Source organism: Delphinus delphis, chromosome 10 (assembly GCF_949987515.2).
Source record: "Delphinus delphis chromosome 10, mDelDel1.2, whole genome shotgun sequence".
NCBI lineage: Eukaryota > Metazoa > Chordata > Mammalia > Artiodactyla > Delphinidae > Delphinus > Delphinus delphis.
Genome location: NC_082692.2, coordinates 57,134,126 through 57,157,024, shown reverse-complemented (window position 1 = coordinate 57,157,024; position 22,899 = coordinate 57,134,126). Strand labels below are relative to the sequence as shown.

The 22,899-nt window shown below is 37.8% G+C and overlaps 2 protein-coding genes across 7 annotated transcripts in view; both read left to right on the top strand.

The window, feature by feature from the left end:
* Positions 1 to 2,016, top strand: part of TOPAZ1 (testis and ovary specific TOPAZ 1) — a 67,644-nt gene extending 65,628 nt beyond the window's left edge. Inside the window, exon 20 of the mRNA XM_060021387.1 lies at positions 1,755 to 2,016. Within this exon, the coding sequence (XP_059877370.1) occupies positions 1,755 to 1,974 (220 nt within the window). The 3' untranslated portion in view covers positions 1,975 to 2,016. The remainder of the gene's footprint in view (positions 1 to 1,754) is intronic.
* A 2,167-nt stretch (positions 2,017 to 4,183) lies between these two features.
* TCAIM (T cell activation inhibitor, mitochondrial) overlaps positions 4,184 to 22,899 on the top strand; it is a 37,645-nt gene continuing 18,929 nt past the window's right edge. For 2 of the 6 annotated variants that reach the window (XR_009520855.1, XM_060022219.1), the window contains exons 1-5: positions 4,186 to 4,492; positions 10,059 to 10,131; positions 11,410 to 11,545; positions 14,299 to 14,452; positions 17,389 to 17,641. Coding sequence is in view for 5 of the 6 variants with exons in the window: in XM_060022219.1 (XP_059878202.1) it covers positions 4,402 to 4,492; positions 10,059 to 10,131; positions 11,410 to 11,545; positions 14,299 to 14,452; positions 17,389 to 17,641 (707 nt within the window). In the remaining variant the exon portion in view is untranslated. Of the gene's footprint in view, positions 4,531 to 10,058; positions 10,132 to 11,409; positions 11,546 to 14,298; positions 14,453 to 17,388; positions 17,642 to 22,899 lie in introns of all 6 variants that reach the window. The other 4 variants (XM_060022223.1, XM_060022222.1, XM_060022220.1 and 1 more) reach the window with 3 other exon arrangements.

Below are 22,899 nucleotides of genomic sequence, written 5' to 3'. Positions count from 1 at the left end.
TTAAACATCCTTGAAATCTGGAACAAGGGGTAATCAGTGTCTCTGCTCTCAGAACTTCCAGAAATGCAAGGGACCATGAAAATTGATATCTAACAATCTAGTGTCCAAAGTTGTGCATCATTTCTGCTCTATTTATTGGAGATAAACAAGTCATTCAATCCAGCCTACACTTAAGGGGAGGAGAATTTATTTTAGGTCCACCTTTTTTTTTTAAACCCACTAAAATTAGCTTTTTTGTTAATTTTAGTGGGTTTAAAAAATTAACAAAATTTGTTAATTTTGTTAATTTTCCTGAGGGCCTTCTGTTTACAACTATGCACTACAGTTGCGTGAGGCATTTGGGCTCTCCACTATCCTAATGAGGGTTTGGTTTTCTCATAACTTTCCATTCCCCAAATATGCAGTCTGTTTATTCATTATTGAATTTGTGGGGTATTTGTGATGCCAGCACATAACTAGTGACATGCCTGGATCTTCTATTTTGTCCTAACCAATATTGTTTTCTCCATTACTGTTATCATACCAAGCCCTGCTTTGTTACATTAACCTCTGAGAGAGTTTTTATTCATCTTAAGACTTTCAGAAACTGCATATAGTTGGTGTATGCCCAGTCTACCAGATTTCAGGCACCAATCCTAAGCCAGAATGTACTAGAAGCGGCCTGACCAATCTTTGCTCTCTATGATCACTGATTCCTGTTCAAAGTGGAAGTCCTTACTCCCACCACTCCGTAGACCACACTGTTGTGCTAACACAGGTAGGCTCATACTCGGGCCTTGCTGCTGAGCCTTTTAGGTGCCCAGAGCAGGATGCAGTGAACACAGAGAGAAAGTGATGCCTAATAACAGCTACATCTCTATTTTATATACTTCTTACTCCCTATCTCATAGGAGAAATAGCCATAAGGTATGAGTTTTATGAAATTTGGTGACTGTTAGATAAGTTATTTTAAAATTCCAGCACTTTAGTGAAGTACCTTAAATCAGGACTGAAAATAACTTAGTAGAAAGTTATTCAGATATGAATATACTATAAATATTATAGTATACTATAATATAGTATATTATATAGTATATATATACTATATTATAGTATACTATATACTATATAATATACTATAATATTATACTATAAAAATTTAGTATAAAGGCATACAGCTATAATTTCTGTTACCAGATGTGAGCTACAAATTAAGTATATGCTTATAATTTAAAATAGCCATATCAAGGTAAAACACATGAATGTTAGTAACTCCAAACTCGATTAAATTTACTATTCTTTTATGAATTATAATGAATAATTATACAGTTGTTAATTTGAAAATACAAAGAGAGAGGTTATTAGTTGTGTTCTAGATCAGTGTTTCCAAACTGCGGGTTGTGGCCCATTTGTGTAGTGAAATCAGTTTAGGGGGTTGCAACCATTTTATTTTAAAAAATGAAACAATAGAAAATAGGGTCATAAGGGTAAGTCTTGTTTTGTGAAACTTTTCAGTTTTTATGTATGCAGGTATATATTGGGTCACAATATAAAATGTCTTTATTACTGTGTGTCATGGTCAAACAAGTTTGAAAGCCACTGTTAGAGTAAAAAGGGGCTTCCCTGGTGGCGCAGTGGTTGAGAGTCCGCCTGCAGATGCAGGGGACGCGGGGACTGTCATAGCTTAGAACCAATAAATGTAAATTACTATCTTTTGAAGAAACTATATAGCTTCTTTTTAGAGTTTCTGACTTTGTGAGGTGTTCACTTTGTAGATGTGAAGAAAACAAATCTTGGAGCAAGGATGATTATCAAGCTGCAGTGGAAAGATTAATTATGGCTGCTCGTATATCAGATCCAAAGCTCTTCATTAAGCACATGACCGTCAATGTTAATAAGGAACAGGTTTATAGTTTGGAACATTGTTCTGCCCTGAAATGGTTGAAAGAGAATATGAAGTGGGCTGGAAAGGTTTGGCTTTTCAGTAACCATTAGTTATTAAAGGCTTTTTTTTTTTTAAGTTCAAGTAATCATTGATGAAAATAAAGACAGTTTTCACTATATTCAGCTTTTGCTCTTTATTGATTTATAGTACGTCAGTAGCTTTCAAACACTAAAAATTTTGAGGTATGCAATTTATAACAGTTTTACCCATACTGCAAATGATTTTTCAGATTACTTTTTGACATCTCTTTAATTTAGGTAAACCTAATATGGTGAATCCCAATTTATTCTGAAATCCAAACAATGACAAATCACAAACTGAGTATTGTGCAGCATTTAATAAGAGGGAGACATAAAGGGGAAAATATTCAAGCAGGTGTCTGGAGCTTTCAGAACAACCTTTAGGGTTATGAAGTAGATTTGGTGAGCACTCAGTCCAGTCTCTAAAGCCTATTGTACATTTGTAAAATAGAATAGTCAAATAATACTGGAAAATGACTCAAACACTAAAATTCCAGAGTACCTTCTGAGTTATACCAGAAATTTTAAATTATTCTCTAAAGTTTTCCTTTAGTGTATCTTAAAATACTATATGTATCTTGAAAATTTGTAATTTATGTACATTACATTAGGTATGACTAAAGAAATCAGTATTTTAAACAAATATACCAGAACCTATCCAAACAAGACTTGTACTTTTCAAGCCACCTTGGGAAGTTTAAGCTTCTTTTCTGAACCCATCTGCAGAATCTGTAGCAGTCATTCTCCAAGGTGGTCATCCTCAATCCTTAATTTGATACTTTAGATTTGATACTTTAAACCATAATTTAAATCATTTAGAGAAAATGTCTGAGTAAGGAGAGTAATAAAAGAGTAAGTGGTGACTAAGGAGACTGAAAGTATTTCTTAAAGGGGTTCCCAAAATACGGTAATGGCAGCATCACTGGAATAAGTCTATAACCTCACAAGAATAAAAAAGTTAAAACCTAGCGCTTAGCAGAATGCCTTACTATGATAAAATGTGGAATGAATACTCTCATGAATGGGATATGGGAAGTAAGGCATAAGTAGACATCAAGAAAGAGGCCCCCCCCCAAAAATAAAAAAATAAAAAAGAGGCCCAGTTCTCTAGTATGAACAAATTGGGTGACTAACTGCCATTACTGAAATTCAGCACCTAAGAAATAAATTGGGTTCGGAGATTACCACCATCAGTTTGAAGTGCCTTTGAGGACAAGTGAAGAAGGGTAAGTGGGCAATTATAACCTTATGCTGGTGGCAAGGATGTATTTGAAAGGATGAAGATGCGAAAGATGATAAATTAAGCTTTTAGGAAAAATGGGATTGGATGGAACGAACCACAAATTGACCAGATGGTTTCTAATGAATGATAAGTCAAGAACCCTTAGGGCTGGAACAAAGGGAGGTTGGTTGTTTTGTTTGTTTTGTTTTTTGGTATTCTGGGGGTATTTTTTGGTTTGGGGTTGTTTTTTTTTCCCCCAGCTCGGTCAACGGTGCCAAAAGGTAGGAAAAGAGCGGTTATTGTATTTGTCTTATTCCATCTGTGGCAGTTTATGGGAATAACCAAAGTCATAGAAGCGAAATACAGCTAACAGTAGAAACCCCAAGCTGATAGTGGAGAATTCCTTAAGGGCCAAAGTCAAAAGGAAAATACAAACCGGAGAAAATAGTTTTAATTAGCTGTATTTATGTAAAGAAAGCCAAAGGCTATACTCAGTAAGACCTTTAAAACCTGGAGGTCTCAAGCGAGAGTCGTTCTAAGGCGTCAGCTCCGAACGCTCTACGGACTGATCCGCCAAGCCAGCCTCTTCCCCTCCCAGGCGCCGGGGGTTGGGGGACCCGGGCCGGGGAGGAAAGCTGGCTGGCGCGGAAAGCGGGCCGGCGCATGCGCACGCTCGGTCGTCCTTCTTTCCTTGCCCTCCCCACCAACCCTCGGTCCAGGCCCGGCCACCTGCCGCCCAGTCATTTTCCGACCCCCTCCCGCCTAGTCCTTCCTATCCCTTAGCGCTCATTCGCGCCTTCTAAAGCTTTCAGCTGAGTGCGCAGAGCCCGCTCCGGGCCGGACCGTAAGAAGACGGAGGGACGGGAGCTTCCACGCTGCGAGAAGGCTGGCGTTCACCTAGTTGCTGACGTCAGGGTGGGGCTGAGAACCGCTAGGCTTTTAAGCCGCGTCCTGGGGCTGTGCGCAGGCGCCCCAGAGAGGAAGGCCTGGCACGCTTCAGCCAATGAGAGCGCGACCTGCCGCCCGACCCAGAGCCCGGACTCCTCTCGAGCAAGCCTCTGCGGCAGGCGCCGACGGACGGGTGGAGCAGTACGCGCCCAGCTGAGATTTCTCGGGTGGGGACTCAGCACCGCGGGTAGGAGCCTGTCAGAGCCTGTCGTCAGGTGGGGCGAGAGCGGGCGGGAGCTCCGGCCCGGCGGCGCGCGCTCGTTGGCCGGGCTGGCGCCCCGGTGCGCATGCGCTCCTGCCTGACCCAGCGCACCCTTGCAGAGCCCTGCGAGAGGATCGACCGTCCTTCCTCCTGGTACCTGGTGGGAGGTGGAGCAGGTAGGAGGAAGCCCTCGCGGCGGACCCTTGCCAGAACTGTAAGGAGCAGGACGGGAGGGGCTCCATTTGTGCTTTCAGGCTGCTCGGGGCAGAAGCGGGGGTGGGGGTGGGGGTCGGGGTGGGCAGAGATCAGAGTCGCCTTAGCTCGACGTGCTAACTTTTGAACCCAGGCAGTGCCGGGATCGGAGTGCCCGCATAGTATCTGTTTTAACTTGTTTTGAAATGAGAAACCTGAGACGATTTAGGTTTTGTTTCCGACTATTACATTTCCCCGAAGTCTTTGACTTATCCTAGGATATGGTTATGATTCAAATCTCATAGCAAAAGATTTACAAAAGGAAGCTTAAAAACCCTTGATACTTTGCTTTGCTGCAATTTATTAATTTATCTAAAGGGCTTCCTGCTTTTTCCCTTCCCTAAGAAGTGTTAAACCGAAGAGCAGTGAAATATTGCCTGCTTTTATCTCTCCTTGATAGAACAAACTACTTTTTAAAACCTTACAAGATAGTTACTAAGGAAAGTCACAGTTTAAATGAGAGTAGCCTGAGGATATTAACTCTGTTCAAATAAGTTACTAGGACCTCTGTGTGGCAAACGTGGTTTCTATCGAATGTAATTTAAACTTCTTAGACTACCCATAATTTGGCTTTTCCACCAATTTAGATATCTCTTTCTACCCAATTTGATATGAAACTGCCTAGAAGATTTAATGCCTCACTTTAAACAGCACAGGACTTACCTGGTGGCGCAGTGGTTAAGAATCCGCCAGCCAATTCAGGGGACATGGTTTCGAGCCCTGGTCCGGGAAGATCCCACATGCTGCGGAGCAACAGGCCGTGCGCCACAGTTACTGAGCTTTCCCTGACAGTGTCATGTTCACTTAAATTTGCCTTGAATTGGCCTAGATCAGCGCCATCCAACAGAAATACAATATGAGCCACAGATGTAATTTAAATTTTTCTGGTAGTAAATCACAAAAGACCAGGTCGTGTTTTGCTTTTAAAAAAGCAAAAAGAAACAAGTGAAATTAATAAATTATCATTTCAACATCTAATCAGGATAAAAAATTATTAATGGGATACTTTGCATTTTCTTCATACTAAATCTTTAAAATCCAATGGGTACTTTACACTTAAAACACGTCTCAGTTCACGGTAGCCACATGTGCTAGGGGCTCCCTTATTAGGCAGCACAAGTCTAGATTCGAATTCTCTTTACTGCAGTGTGAACCTTTTTAGGAAATAGGCAACTCACCAAAAAAGCAGGCAGAAAATACCTAACTCTTAACCTATAGTAGCCTAATTTTTTTTAAGTTCTTTCTAAATCTAGAAACCATGATTTAATGTTCAGACTTGTATTTGAGAACATTTTATTTTCATTGGGAGAATCTCTTGTCACTCTTCCAAGTATTAATGTCCTTTTTTTAGTCATTGCTCAGTACTAAGTTTAATTATACCCTATGATTACAGAGTGAACAATGAATGAATTATTTTTCTGGACAACTGAAGACCCGGACTTTTAAATACAGAAACTTTTTTTTTTTTTTTGGCTTTGATTATTTTTGACAGAATCACTTCTAAAACATGCTCTATAATTCTCTGCATAACATACTTTATGCTCCATGTTTGAAAGTCACTGAGGATACAATCCCTAATTTTTGCAACTTTGCTGTGAGTGACTCTTTGGAGACTAATTCTGAAGTAACTCTTAAGATGAATTGCTAAATCAGCTTTTCCTAACAATTCTTTTTTTTTTTTTTTTTTTTTTTTGTGGCCTGGCCACATGGCTTGTAGTATCTTAGTTCCCCAACCAGGGATGGAACCCACGCCCTCTGCAGTGGAAGCACCGAGTCCTAACCACTGGACTGCCAGGGAAATCCCTCCTAACAATTCTTATTTATAGATGTTTAGATATGTACATTTCTAAACAGTGTAACTTGGCTGCCTGCCTCTCAAATTCTTTGTGAATCAAATTGGAGACAGCCAGTCTTTTCTAAATCAACTTCCAAAAATTTTATTGTCTTTTTAGTGTGCTTTAACTTCTGTTTCAAATCAGTGATCATGACAGTTCCTTTTCAGTGTTTTATTTGTTTTGATGTCTTGCTTTGGAAAATGGGGAGTAGAGTATGACTTGGATCACCTACATTGCACATCAGATGGAGACCTTGTGATTTCATGAACTTCTAAAATGCTGCTGCAACAGACCATTAAAACAGGTTACATCATTGTTGCAATGGTAGGCCTAAGTTCTAGGCCTACTTAGTTCAGTACTTCTGACTTTTCAAGGCTTCTTATAAGATCATTTTATGCTGAAAAGGATGATGGTTAGAACTTGGCTGCATATTATTTTCATCTCTTGCCCATTCATATTCTTGGTTGATCATATGCCCCTCGAGTATTATTCCTTGTTTCTTACCCAAGTTTTAGCTCATTTATTAGCATCTTTGCAGTTAAGTGGCATAAATTTTCTTACTAATATTAAAAATGAAATGTCATTGTGTGTGAAGATGAGGGGCTGTTTTCTTCTTGAGCTAGATTGGAATCACAGTCCAGGGCCGTCACTGGACAGATTTCCCAGGGCCAGGGGCCTGTCTTAAATACTGAATGAACAACACGTACCTGCTCTATTCCTTTTCATTGTTTAATTTTGTATGCTAGAAGCATTGATTTTTTTTTTTTTAAGAGCATACTTCGCGTGCTCATTGTAAATAAACTAGGAAATAAAAAAAAGTAAAGGGCTTCCTATCTTACCACCTAAAGAGAGCCAGTGCTGGATTGGATATGTATATTCTTCTGGTCTCTTCTTTGCAAGCTTGGAGGCTTGTACCTGTTCTGTCTTACTAAGTCGAGATTGTTCAGTTACTTCATGATGACATTTAGTGAGAATTCAGTCGGTCATGGGCAGCACTGAAACTTTAGTCAAAATGGTTCTTTCTTCCTCATTGTATCTCCATTTAATCTCAGAAATTTTCCAAATGGTAGGAGTATTTCTGGTATCCGTATTTGTCTCAAACAAAATAGCAAGGTGAAGGGTTAAATAAAAATCACGTTTTTAAACATTTAAATGAATACCTATAAACACATTCTGTATCCAAAAGGGTCTTGCCACACCAGTCCACCAGAAAATGAATGGAAGCACCCACTGTTGTTTGCAAATGCACTTTTTAAATAGGTAATTCTTGAATTGTCTTTTAAATACATCTTTCTATTATCCTGTTAATGGCAGTTTTCCTTCATTACCTTGGTTCAGGTATATTAACTGCATTATGAAAAAATTTTTTAAACTTTTTAGTTCTTAAGATTTGACAGAATAGGACTTGAGCCACGTGGTGGTTTGTTTTGAGCAAATACACTCTTCCACAGGCTCAGAGCTTCATAAGCCGGGGGAAGAAAGGATTTTTTACGTGGTGATTATCATGTGAATAATACGGCATTTCAAGACAGGTTGCTCATAGAATTTTTAAAATCACTCGGTCAGTTGACATGGAGACTATAGTATAGTTGAAATTCTTGCTGAAGCTCTAAATTATTGGAAAAGTCCATGTGATTCAAATCATGTTCCCCCTTTTATCTGCTTAACCTTTTAAAAAAAAAATAAGTTTTATTTTTTAGAGCAGTTTTAGGTTCACAGCAAAACTGACCAAAGTACGAGTTCCCACATACCCCCTCCCCACACACAGCCTCCCACACCTGAGTTGTACATTTGTTACAATCGATGAACTTAAATCGACACTTCATTCTTGCCCAAAGTCCATAGTTTACATTAGGGTTCACTCTTGGTGTTGTACATTCCACGGGTTTGGACAAATGTATAATGCCATGTACCTACCATTGTAGTATCATTATACAGAGAGTTTCACTGTCCTAAAAATCCTCTGTGCTCCACCTATTCATCCCTCCCTCTCCCCCAACCCCTGGCAACCACTGATCTTTTTACTATCACCATAGTTTTGCCTTTTCCAGAATGTCATAGAGCTGGAATCATACAGTATATAATCTTTCCAGATTGGCTTCTTTTGCTGGGTAATATGCATTTAAATTTCCTCAATGTCTCTTCATGGCTTGATAGCTCATTTCTTTTTGGCAATGAATAATATTCAATTGGCCAGATGTACTACAGTTTATCCACTCACCTACTGAAGGATATCTTGGTTGCTTCCAAGTTTTGGCAATTAAGAATAAAGCCACAATAAACATCTGTGTGCAGGTTTGTGTGTAGACAAGTTTTCAGTTCATTTGGGTAAATACTAAGGAGGGTAGTTGCTGGATCATATGGTAAGAGTATGTTTAGTTTTGTAAGAAAGCCCCAAACTGTCTTCCAAAGTGGCTGTATCATTTTGCATTCCCACTAGCAATGAACGAGAGTTCCTGGTGCTCCACATCCTCACCAGCATTTGGTGTTGTTGGTGTTTTGGATTTGGCCATTCTAATAGGTGTGTTGCAGTATCTCATAGTTTTAATTTGCATTTCCCTGATGACCTATGATGTAGAGCGTACTTTCATATGCTTATTCGCCATCTGTATATCTTCTTGCAGGAGGTGTCTGTTCAGGTGTTTGGCTCCCTTTTTTAATCAGGTTGTCCGTTTTCTTATTGTTGAGTTTTAAATGTTTTTTGTGTATTTTGGATAGCAGTCCTTTGTCAGATATGTGTATCTTTTACAAATATTTTCTCCCAGTCTGTGGCTTGTCCTCTTGTTCTCTCTACGTTGTCTTTTGCAGAGCAAAATTTTTAATTTTAATGAAATTCAGTATATCAATTCTTTGCCTTCATGGATCATGTGTCTGGTGTTGTATCTCAAAAGTCACTGACATACCTTAGGTCATCTAGGTTTTCTCCTAGGTACTCTTCTAGGAATTTTATAGTATTTTTGTTTACATTTAGGTCTTTGATCCATTTTGAGTTAACTTTTATGAAGGGTGTAAGGTCTGTGACTAGATTAACATTTTTGCATGTAGATGTCCAGTTGTTCCTGTACCATTTGTTGAAAAGATTATTGTTGCTCCATAGTATTGCCTTTGCTCCTTGTCAAAGATAAGTTGGCTATATTTTTGTAGGTCTATTTCTGGGCTCTCTATTCTGTCCCATTGATCTATTTGTCTGTTCTTTCACCAGTACCACACTGTCTTGATTACTGTAACTTTACAGTAAGTCTTGAAGTCCAGCAGTGTCAGTCCTCCAACTTTATTCTTCTTTGGTATTGAGTTGGCTATTCTGAGTCTTTTGCCTCTACATATAAACTTTAGAATGAGTTTGTTGATTTCCATAAAATAACTTACTGGGATTTTGATTGGGATTGCATTGACTCTGTAGATCAAGTTGGAAAGAATTGACATCTTGACAATATCAAGTCTTCCTATCCATGAACATGGAATATCTCTCCATTTATTTAATTCTTCTTTGATTTCTTTCATCAGAGTTTTACAGTTTTCCTCATATAGATCTTGTACATATTTTGTCAGATTTATAACTAAGTATTTCATTTTGGGGGGTGCTAATGTAAATGGTAATGTGTTTTTAATTTCAAATTCCACTTGTTCATTACTGGTATCTGCTTAACTTTTTAAGTGATTAATGGATGCCTGGAAGTTGACCTACATATATATTCAGAAATGTTTTGCCACCTGAGACCTGTGAGGAGGTAAGCTTTGCGGTTCCATCTGTTATTAGTATTTGTTGGGGTGGAGGGGTGTGGAATCTGTTAGGTGTTTAGCTAATTTCAATTTATTATAATTTATCAAATTCTAACTATTTTGTGGATAATATGGTGGAGGGCAGGAATAAAAAAAGAAAAGAAAATTCATGTGAACATCCAGGTCCATTCTCCCAAGAGTCCATTCAGAGTAGAAGGTGAAAAGAATACCATCTTTCAAAATAGTTCAGTGTGAAAAGTTTAAGAGGAAAAAAAGATAAAGTTTGTCCTTAGCACAGTTCTTATTACCATGTTGCCCTCAAGTCTATTGCCATCATATAGAAAACCACGTTACATTTAAATTGTATAGTAAGGTCATTTGACTATCATATTTGCTATTTATGTAGTAAAGAGTAGATAGTCTAAACCCTATCTACTTCAAGAAAGGATTTAAGGAGTTCAGTAAAATTTAATTGGCACAGTAATAGGCATATATAGGGTAATCAAAATGGAGACCAGATACCCTCTAGAGAAAGATCATTTGTTAAAAAAATAGAACTGATGAGACAATTATTCAAACATCAAATTTCATTCTGGCTTCTTGGTAGCCCAGTCAAAAGAGATAAATAAAGTGTTTATTTGGCTCAAAGTATATAACCAAAATAAAATTGGATCTGTTCCATAAAAATGACATGTGAAGTTTTAGATTTCTAAAACATATTTGGCAATAATTAGTACTTTTAATTAACTATTATGTACATGAATGTCTTAGTAAATAGTCATTGTTAAAAGGAATGTCTTGGGACTTCCCTGGTGGCGGAGTGGTTAAGAATCCGCCTGCCAATGCAGGGGACACGGGTTCAATCCCTGGTCCGGGAAGATCCCACATGCCACGGAGCAACTAAGCCCACATGCCGCAACTACTGAGCCCATGCGCCGCAACTACTGAAGCCCACTTGTGCTCTAGGGCCTGCGCGCCGCAACTACTGAGCCTGTGTACTCTGGAGCCTGTGCACCACAACGAAAGATCCCGCGTGCCACAACTAAGACCCAGTGCAGCCCCAAAAAAGTAAATTTTAAAAAAAGAAAAAGAAATCATGTGGGACTCACTGCTTTCAAAACTTTTGTAGATTTCAAAAACCCACAAAATTTTACACTTTGGTTTCTGTCTTATTTCTGCGGTATTTTCCATACACGATAATCTTAATGCTACTGTCACTTTATACACGGGGGATTTGTGTCCATGTCAGTGCTCTGGTGAATAATAAATCCATATCTTTTAAAAAGGTTATGTCCAGGAAAGATATTTCCATACTGGTTTCTCTACTCAAGAGCTTTATCAGGAGCTGAAGCAGTCAATGCCTTGAGGCCATTCTATTTTGCTGTACATCCAGATTTCTTTGGACAGCACCCCAGGGAAAGGGTAAACAATTATTTTTTTACTTTTTAACATTTAGTCTATGTTTTTGTTTAGTTTATTTACCTTTGCTATAGTATAATACAGAGAGTTCTATAAATTGGGGTTGTTTTGTCACGGTGGAATAATCAGTGCTTTGAACTATAGATACTGAAAATTGAAACTAAAACTATTGTTTTTTCTAAATGAAAGCTGTCATGTTTTATGCAGGCAATAAAGATATCATGTAAACTCCTTAGAGTATTAGTAATCATATTTTCTGTACCAGGTTTGAAAGTAAAATTGAGGGTTTGAAGGAAAATTTAAGGGCTCTGATACCCTAATCAGTCCTTTTTTTTAAGGTTGATGCAAGGAGGGTTTTTCAGTGCCCAAATAGTTTTTCCTTATGTTGCATGCTGCTGGTCCACTTCCCTATATCATCAGTTAATGTCTTCTCAAGGAATACAAACTCATGATGAACTTAGTTAGGAAGGTCACTATTTTTTAATGTTAGATAATATATTACAAAGCCAGATGCTTTGGAATAATTTCATTGGTTCCTTTTATCTTCCTTAACATTGACACCTGGTTTAACATGAAAAGGAATTTAAAACTCTTGAAGATTAGAACATTATTGTGTTGCTTCTCCCCCTTTTTTGGGGGTGGGGGGGCATGCCTTGCGGCTTGCACGATCTTAGTTCCCCAACTAAGCGAGGAGTCCTAACCACTGGACCGCCAGGGAATTTCCGGTATTGCTTTTTTCTACTTGCCATGGAAAATAAATCAGTTTTGCTTCTTTGCTTTAGGAAAATATTCTGTTTATGATAGTTGATATATATATATATATATATATATATATATATATATATATATATATATATAGGCTATTCGAAGTCATATCCTTTTTAAGTAATTAGTAAATTGAATCAACAGAAAAATACTACCTTGGAGATGTAATAATTTAATACAAATTATTGGGGATGTCATAAATTAACACAATTTAATTTAATGTTTAATAATGTAAAGTTTTTAAATCCAACGTGTGAGGAAAAATTAAGCTTAGTACTAGGTGACTGGTTTCCCTCCTCTACAAGTGTACCTTTTTTTTTTTACTAAAACTTCTGTGTGCTATAAAAGGTGAACTCAGCAGGCTTGGGTTGCTTTGTTGCAAAGAAATGCCAGGCTTCAGTGCTGGCCCTTCACTGCCTCCTGGGAGATGAGCTCTGAGCCCCTGGGATATCCTGGCCTGATAAGAATGTTTTTGTGTGCCGGGGCCTTGGGCCACACCAGATAGTTTATGCTAACAATGTATTTTACGGTGAATGCCTGTTTTCTCATGTCTGAGGCCCTCTGGGGAGGCTGGAGACTGAATAGCTATGGTCAGTCATGTGCGCATGTAGTGCCCCAGTAAAAGCCCTGGCCCCCAAGGCTTGGATGAGCTTCCTCGGTTGGCAGCACTTCTCATGTGTTGTCACATATCCTTGCTGGGGGCTTAAGCACTGTCTGTACAACTCCCCTGGGAGAGAACAACTGGAACCTTGCGCTTGGTCCCTACGGGACTCCACCTTACATGCCTTTTCCCTTTGCTGATGTTAATCTGTATCCTTTTGCTGTTATAAACTGTAACTGTGAGTATAACAGCTTTTCTGAGTTCTGTAAATCCTTCTAGTGAATCATCAAACCCCCAACACGATATAGCTGAGAGCGGTATATTGTACTAAATTCAACAAACAAAAACAAACAAACTGTTCCTAATTTCAGATCACACTGTGTTTCTGAGAAGAGACCTATAGGGATAAGAAGCACAGTTATTATTTATGCCATTTCTTGGAACTGTTCCTTCACTAAAAGACATTTCTTTTTTCACTTAACAGTACATCCTAGAGATCACTCTGTGTACATTCCTAAATACCGTCTGTGTCATATTCTTTCCCCCTTTTTTTCCTTTTGGTTGTGTAGCACTCCATTGAATGAAGATACCATAATTCAACCAATCTCTGAAAGGTCATTTTAAGAGCCCTTTATATAGAGAGAAATTAGCTCTTTGCTATGAAATAACTTGCAAATTGGGGAATTCCCTGGTGGTCCAGTGGTTAGGACTTGGTGCTTTCACTGCGGTGGGCCTGGGTTCAATCCCTGGTCGGGGAAGTAAGATCCCGCAAGCTGCCCAGGGCGGCCAAAAAAGAAAAAGAAAAGAAAGAACTTGCACATATTTTCTTCTACTCGGTTTTTGTCTGTAGACTGTGTGTGTGTGGTTTTTTTTTGTTTTTTTATGTGTTCTTTTCTTAAGTTTTTTTTTAATGGAAGTATAGTTGATTTACAATGTGTTAATTTCTGCTGTACAGCACAGTGATTGTTATACATATATACATATATTCTTTTCCATTATGGTTCATCACAGGATATTGAATATAGTTCCCTGTGCTATATTAAGTTTTTAAAATTTTTTATGTAATTGGATTTATCAATCATTCATTACCTGGGATATTCAGCCATAGTTAGGCTTTTTCCACATCTAAGTTATAAAGAAACTCAGCCATGTTTTCTTCTAGTACTTATGTGGCCACATTTTTTTTTTTTACACATCTCATCCCTATGGAGTTCCATGTTGTAAGGTGTGGATCCAATTTTATCCTGTACTGAGGAGCTATGAAATCCCACCATTTTAAAATACTAAATTCTTTAATATACTCAATAATGTGTTTAAAAGGTCGGGATATAATTTCTGACGTTTCCTTGTTCTATTTTGTGTATAAATGCCTCTTAATATTGTTTTCCAGGAAGTCAATGAAAATTCTCTTAAGAGATTAAGTGCCTACTTAGAAAACCTCCAGAAACCAGGCTTCAAGTCTTTGAAACCAACCCAGCTTATGTTTTATGTAAGAGAAACAGACCAGAACTCCTCTGATGGCCAGGAACACTTCAGCACTTCCGGTACGTTTCTTATTTCTCATGTGTCCCTTGCAGGCTTGGTGTGATGTGTCAAATCTGTCTAACGTTGCTAGAAGACCTTCAGATTGAAGCCTTGTCATAGAAAATAATATCATTTAATTGCATGTTTTCCTGGAGTTAGATTCTGTTCCTGGCTGCATGTGTTTGATGAGCCATTTTTTATGTTTAAACTTTTCTGACTAGAAAACTGAAATGTTCCTATTTGTCCCCTTCCTATTTCAGTGCTGTTTTAAGTATTAAATGTCTATATAACAATTTATAGCTTTAAAAAATATAGCTTACATTCTCTAATTTAGTCCTCAAAGTACCCTGTGAGGAAGGTAGTATTTGCCCAATTGTAACTTAGTAATGTCCCAGGACCATGGAGACAGAATAGGGGTCTTGAGCCCTTTTACTCCAGCCTCATGCTGTTTCTAAAATCTGATCAGTCTCCCTGTACAGCCTTCTGTTTTATCCTTTGTCACTGCTTTAGCCATGATCCAGTGATCCTTTAAACTAAGGATGAATGTGGGTCTGTCCATGCTTTTCATGATCCTTGAGGAAATAACTTTATTTTTAGAATGAACTTTAAAACAGTTTAAAGATTTACTAAGAGCTTTCTGTGAACTAATGCTAAAACAAATAGCTGTCATCAGCTCTGGCTGAGTAAAGAGAAAAATCCTCTACTTTCAGTTAATGGTTAACTTTGAACCATTTATTAAATAAAAATAGATTATAAAAAATAAATTAAAAATGGGAGAAAACATACAGCATAAGTGACAAAAAGATAATGTTAGTATATAAGTAGTTCTTAGGAGTCAAAAAGAAAACAGAGCAGCCTGGTTGCAAAAATGGGCAAACACGATGTCTCGGCAGTTCAGTAAATAATACACACATATAGCCAATAAGATACAAAAACGTTTAGCCTCAGTAATCAAATGCAAACTAAATTAATTAGGTAATATTTTCCAATAAAGGATATATCCAATCTGGTACAGGCATTCCACACTATATAGCAGCCCTTACCTTGGATTAAACAATTAATGGAATTGATAAATTAAGAGAGAAACTGAGATTTATTCCTTGACTTACCTCTTCTGAGGATAAACTATTTTTTCCTAACCTCACTTGCAGGAATTTGCATTTTCCTTTCCTCTTTCACTGACTAGAACAATTTTCCTACCAGTATTTCTCACTTTACCGTCAATGATTCAACGAAAAGATCTTTCTTAGTTTGCATGTTCTACATTTTGTAAATCTATGTGGCTGGCATAGTAGGTATCTCTGTGAATGATTTATATTGCAATGACTTTCATCCGTGGCAAAGACAAGAAAACACATTTCGGCCTTCTGTGGAATGGTGAAAAATTAAAAAGAACTTTTATAGTCATCAGTTTTGGCAGTGTTAAATAAATTGTGCTACATTAATTATGTGGATTAGTATAGAGCTACTAAAAAGAAAGAGAATGATGTATACATACAGATAATGGAAGAGTCACCAAGGTTAAATAACAAAAGCAAGTTCAAAGTAATAGGTCCAGAATGGTGCAGTTTATATGTTAAAAAGGAACAAATCACACTGTGGGTGTGTGTTCATGCAGACACAAAAGCGTATATGTCATATATAACATACACACAAAGCACATAGGAAAGGGCTAGAGCAGTGCTGTCCAAGAGAACTTTCTGCGGAGAGGTAACTGTTCTGTATGAGCGCTGTCTGGTACAGCTGGCACTAGCCCCATGTGGCTACTGACCACTTGAAGTGGGGCTAGTATGACCAGGAGCTGAATTTTAAATTGTATTTAATTTCAATCAATTTAATTTTACCCATAAATAGCCACATATGGCTGGTAGCTACCGTATTAGGCAGTGCAGGTCTCAGTGCTTGTGTACCTAAATGTTAATGGGGTTACATCTAGTGCAAGTGCGAGGTTGTGTGCCTGTCAACAGGAGACTTTTACTTTGTATATATAATTTTACAAGAAGGATGTACTTATATAACACTTGTATAATTTTCAAAACCAATTTAAAAAACTTTTCCAAAGAAAGAAAAAAGAGTCAGCATGTTATAATGGGGAAAATGCTTGGCTTGCTGGCAGCTCAGATTTCAGCCCTCACTTCACGCTTCTTAACCTCCTTGAACCTCCGCTTCTTCACATTTCAAAAGAGAGATAATAATGGCACTGGTGAGAGTGTTCATTGAAAAGTTATGTAAATTCTACTAGCGCCATGTTTAATACCCAATAAAGGTGCAGGGGAACCAGTAGATTTCCTACTGTTGATGTAAGTTAGATTACTACCCTGAGCCCAGGGACTACTTGCATTAAAGTCAGATTGTGAAGTGCTAACTTTTAAAAAATTAGGGAACTTTGAGTCACTTCTGAAAATATTGTGTCCCTAGCTAGTTGGATGGGGGAGTATGAGGACAGTCTCTTTCAACCGTAGAGAAAATTTGAGATGGGTTTCTGTGACCCCTGAGACTGGATTGGCCCCCCTCCTTGAACCACTGTCGCAGGGCAGCCTGCCCCACCCTCCCCCTACCTCCACCCTCCCCCTTCTCTTTAGTGCTGGACACCCTCTCTGGTGGACACTTGCTCATAGGAGAGCTTTTCCATCCCTTAGACAGTAGAGACCAAATTTATGAACAGCATTGAAAATATTCTCAATCCCCTTCTTGGGCTGGGGTGGGTTTGGTCACTGGCGCCAAACTAGAAACGGGAGCTGACAGAGGACTTCATGAAGATGGAGGTAGTGTGGTACAGTTTTGGAGAAGGGATGTAGTTTTCCATTTACAGATGATTTTCCAATAGGATGAATTTTAATGAGTAAAAGAGTGTTCTAAAGATTTTGATTCTATAAATGTTGTATGAAAAGAAATGTTTTTCAAGTAAAGCAAATAATCATCTGTATTAACTGTTTGGGGGAATTATATTCTCTAGGATTTCGAGCAGTCAAATTTACTTTGCACACCAGAGATCTGCTAAGCACAGTGTTATATATTCTCAACTCCTGCAGTTTATCTATTGAACATATCCAAAGCTTGAATACTAATGTGCACTCCCAGCCTCTCAAAGAGGCCACAAGGATATCTGACAGGCCCATCAAATGGGACAAGTCTTACTACTCCTTTACTGGATTCAAGGACCCTGATGAAGACCTCGAGCAAGTCTGGAGAATGGAAACAACCCTAACGTACGTAAGAGTTTTTATTTAACTGAACTTATTTGTAGTTAGTAGCCCCCACTCGCCTCGACTAGAGAAAAGCCCGCATGCAGCAACAAATACCCAATGCAGCCAAAAGGAAACCCCAAAAAAACATGAGCTAGAAGAGAGGGTCTCAGCCTTGCATGCACTGGGATCCAGCCCATGAAACTTTTGCCTATACCCATTGCTCTAACGATCTCACAGTGTGTCCAGATGAACAAAACCTTCGGAATGTCTGACCTACCTTTTGGTATAGAAAAAAAGTGGGATTGGATAAGTCAGGGTATAAAAGTAACAATGAGAGTTGTTGGACCTTAAGTCAAGAGGCTTTAGAATAACATATTAAAGAAATTCAGCAATTAGTCTGTGGTTCAGTTGAGTGTTTCACAGGGTACAATTTTGGTCTGGAGCTAGATGTGTAGCCATCATGAAAAGATTGTCCCAAGGACCCAGAACTCAGAGTTAGTCAGCTGGCGAACAATGAAAACAGACTGGAACTGGGAAAAGCCAATTCACCGAGATAAGTGCTATTCCATTGGTTCCTTGTCCAAGCTGAGTATTTATAATTTCCTTATTTGTATGTAGTTCATCCAATAAAATTCTTCAGTCTTTAATAAAAGTAAGCACTCTCACATTATATTATATTACATGTTACTAGATAATGCATTTTTAAGAGTAGGGAACATGTTTTAATCATCTTTCTACTAATCTGCTTCGTAGATTCATAAAACCCAACGAGCATTTTTATTTCACTGAATTAAAGAATTGTTGGAAAAGTGTGAATGTGAAGTGCTGGAGGCTGGGTGTGGAGAACTCAAGGTTTAATATGGAAATGTAAAGTAGCTTAATACAGATGGTAGCAGTAGAAGTGACTCAGCAATGAATGTAGAGGACCATTTTTTTTTAAAACAGTGCCTCTGTTAGTTTCATTACTGTTGACTTAAAGTATCTGCTGTTTTTAGCAAGAGATACATTGTGTTAAGGAAATTTTCTGAGTGTACATGAGTTGTGTTACTATGAATTCTTCATTTCCTCCAGAGGGATACTTTGTTTTAAATTCAAGCTCTCATGTTGACAGTTACCAGCACAAGCTCAAAACATGTCATTTTGATTTGCCTACTCTTAAGGAACATAGCAACATAAATTAAATAGACCACTGTTTTAGAAATTGAAATCAGTAGAAATATAACTGTCTAATTTATTGATCATTATTATCCAAATTCAGTTGTCAATAGCTATGTATCTTGTCAAACAATGAAGTAAATCCATTCATAGCCAGATAGAACCTTTGTTTTCTTAGCTTTGACAAATGAAATTAACAACAATAAAGCATTACATGTTTTATCCCTGTTTATAAGAGAGATCTTGCATTCGCTTTAAAACTGTGATTTAAAATTAATATTGAATTATCCTAAATGAAACAGACAGTATTTAGAGTTTCTTACAGAAGAGCTGGAATAGGGTTGTGGCTGGTTCTTGGTGTAATGCTGTTTCCTATCTTTTACTTCCATATATTTTTCTTGGGCTAGAGAATATTGAGAGTTGACTGGTATCACCTTAAATCTTCCTACTCAAAGCTTCTCTTCTAAAATCGACCGGTTAGAGATTTCTGTTTTGTTTAGTTTTTGATGCTTGTATCGGAGGCCCTTGGGTTATATTTCTTGAACATTGATATGTTATTGACTTACCTGAACCAGATCATCACACCTCATAGAGTTTGAGTTTAGCTTATTAGGTATAATTTTAGAGCAGAGGGTCTAGGCTGGGTAGGATAGGAGAGGACAGCTCTACACTGAAAAAGGCAAGAAAAGGAATACATGCTGCTCTTTGGGCCCTTTGGGTAATTACAGTATCGACTAAATGCCGCAAAAAAAAATCTGTTGCCTTTACCATCATGCCTTAGAGGGCCGGTGCCCCGGTTACGACAGTTGTATGAATTTGGAAGATTTCATATCTCTTATTTCCATAACCTAACCTGGTCTCCCTGGTCCAGTGTGTTCACACAGGCCCAGCACCCCTCTCAGCCAATCTTGACCTTTTCCCAAATATGGATGTTGCCCAGTTTGCAGGAACCCTGATGAGGGTTTGTTCAAGGTTTTGTTTTATGTTAGTTTTTCCCAGTAAGGATTCCAGGAGCTTATGTCATCAAAGCCAGAGTGGTGTTTGTATCAGTTTCTTGTTTCAGTTATTAATTTTTTATTTGGCCACGCCACGTGGGACGTGGAATCTTAGTTCCCCAACCAGGGATCGAACCCAAGCCCCCTGCATTGGAAGTGTGGAGTCTTAACCACCGGACCGCCGGAGAAGTCCTAGTTTTTTTAATTTGTTATTATTTTGCAAATAATTATAAAATCGTTGAACCATTTGACAGGTTTCAAACCATATGAATGGAGTGACTGTCGCATAGTCAGGAGATTTAGGGGCTGTAACTCGGACAAAACTTTTTTACCACCATGGTCATTTTGGCCATATCCGGTTTGTTTTTATTTTCATTCTTGTATTGTTTACCTCATCTTTATTATATCTGTAGTTATAGGAGAGGACGCATAAGGAGCACATGCTGAGTTACACAGTTCAGAGGGAGCATAAAAATAATTCTGCAATTTACATCCAGCTGATCTTCGGCTGGTTTACAAATTGCATTCACCTGATCAAAATTTAATCTTGAAAGCATGTTATTTCTAATATTTCAGGATGTAATGTTAAAAAGAGAAAATATAACAGTTCTATTTAGTGTAAACTTTCAAATAATTTTCCTTATGTTTCCGCAGAGACATGCAGGCTGAAATAAATCACAGAAATTATGAAAATAAATTAGTTGAGTTTTTGAAAACACAACATAGAAGAATTATCAGGTCATAAAAGCTCCATTTAATCTATTTTCTTATAGCTGGCAGTTACATTTCAATCTACATTTTAGGACATGCTGTGTAATTTTGAATTTCTCAGCAAATTGTGCTTTATCTTACTGTAAAATCACTTTATAGTGATAAAAACACTGTAATGAAATGTTTAATATGTAAGGTTTTCTAATTATATACTATAATAAAAAGAATATGCCAGCCTAAAAAAAATTAGAAAATGCTACTTTGTGTTGTAGCTTTTAGTATTTCCATATTTTGCATATATTCCCCGATTATCAAATAATTTTATAACTAAAATATATTGTATTTATAGAATTTGTGTTTGCAAGGAGACAACAGGATCCATTTGTATCTAAACAGAATGATCCCATATGTAATGTCTATCCCACTGAAAAACACATGTCATTGAACTATAGAAAGACCATTGAAATGCTATTCTGTTAACTACTGAGATATTAGTAAGTGTCAGAGTTCCATTTTTTCTATTTGAAGTTTGCACACAAAGTTTTATTTCACTTGCATTGTCTAAGCTCTGAATCCTCTTAGTGTCCACAAAATGCCACATTGGACAATTACAATATTGGAATTATTTCTGTAGGATATTTGGAAATGCTATAATCATGCTTTAACTCATGTAATACACTTATTCAGGCTTCTCCTTATTTATAGGCTAAGTCATTGTTTTTCAAATTATAAGTCATAACTTTAGTCTCTGTAACCTCCTTTAATCGGGAATGGTTCCTCAGTGTTTTCTTGTCTTCCATTGCCTTGCTGTTATTTAGTAGAATGTCCTTCAATTTGAGTGTTTTGAGTTTATCTGGTATTTCTCATAACTAGAGTCAGGTTATTCATATTTGGCAGGAATACCCGGAAAGTGAAGTGTGTTGTTTTCAATGTTATATAGGAGGCATATGATGTTGATTATCCCATTACTAGTGATATTAACTTGGATCATTTGATTAAGGTGGTGTCTCCCAGTTTTTTCCCCAGTAAAGGAACTATTTTTCCCTTCAGTTAGTTTCTTTTGAGCAGATACTTAGGGCTGTGTAAATATCCTTTTAACACTGAAGTTTTACCCCTTAGCTCTAGTGCTCATTGATGATTTTTGCCTGAATCACATATTATGACGATGGTTGCCAAATAGCAATTTTCTAACCTTATCATCCCTTCAAGCCAGCTCCTATGTCCCCATCATTCTTTGAGAACTCTCTTACTTCCTGGTTCACCAAGGTGTTCCAGGCTCATCTGGACTTTCCCTGGCCCAGTGTTTGATTGAACCATTTTGCCAAGAAGCTCTGGTTCTTTTTAGGAGGGAATGATTTTTAGAAACCAAGATGTGGGTGGTGCGTGTCTCAATTGCTACTGAACTTCTCAGTGGCCAGAGCTAGGATACATGTATCTTTGTCTTTATATCTATAGATAGATCTAATATCTACATAGATAGAAAGAAAATGCCATGTGTAGAACCTTCATTTTTATCTCCGTGTTTAGACACAAAACACAAAAATTGTTAAATTAGATCAGTTAAATTTTATACACTAAATGTAAGAATTCCAACAATCAGGTCATGAATATATATAATCGTAAGATTATATTTCATTCTACAGTTTAAGACATTTGGTCCCCAAACCCAACATAGTATGCCATTTGGTAATTCATTTGGCAAAAAGCATCCTTTCTATTACATAATTTAAAGTAAATTGATTAACACGTATGACTTAATAAATGACGAAAAGGTTGAAAAATTGTAATAGCTAATAATCGTGATATAAAGTAAGATATTATTTTCTTATTTCTCACACAGAAAGCAGAAATAAAATCACTACCAGTATTCTTAAAGGGGGAGTAGGAAGGATTATTAATGACTGCACACATTTAGTGAGTCAAAAAAATGTGGAATATAGGGAATTCCCTGGTGGTCCAGTGGTTAGGGCTCTGAGCTTCCACTGCAGGGGGCACAGGTTCAATCCCTGTTCCAGAACTAAGATCCCTGCAAGCTCCTCCACATGGCCAAAAAAACAAAGTGGAACATCGTTAGTTAGAGGAAAAGATCCCAATTCCTTACCCCAATGTGCAAGACCTTTTATAATCTCACACACACACACACATATGTGCCTCTCCAGTCTCATCTCACACCACCCTCCCTCTAGGCATCGTGTGATCTGGGCACGTTGGTTCCTCTTATACTTCCCTGTGCACTGGCGTGGTTGGCATGCCCTTCCCTTTCATTAATCTGCCTGGAAAAATCTGGTCCATCTCTCAGGTTAGAACCTTCCAGGCAGAATTAGTTAATTCTTCCTCTGTTCTCCTAGAAGCTCATATATTCTCTTCCAGTTGCTTCTCTCTCTGTTCCTTACTAGATGTATCTTCCTTAGATTCCCA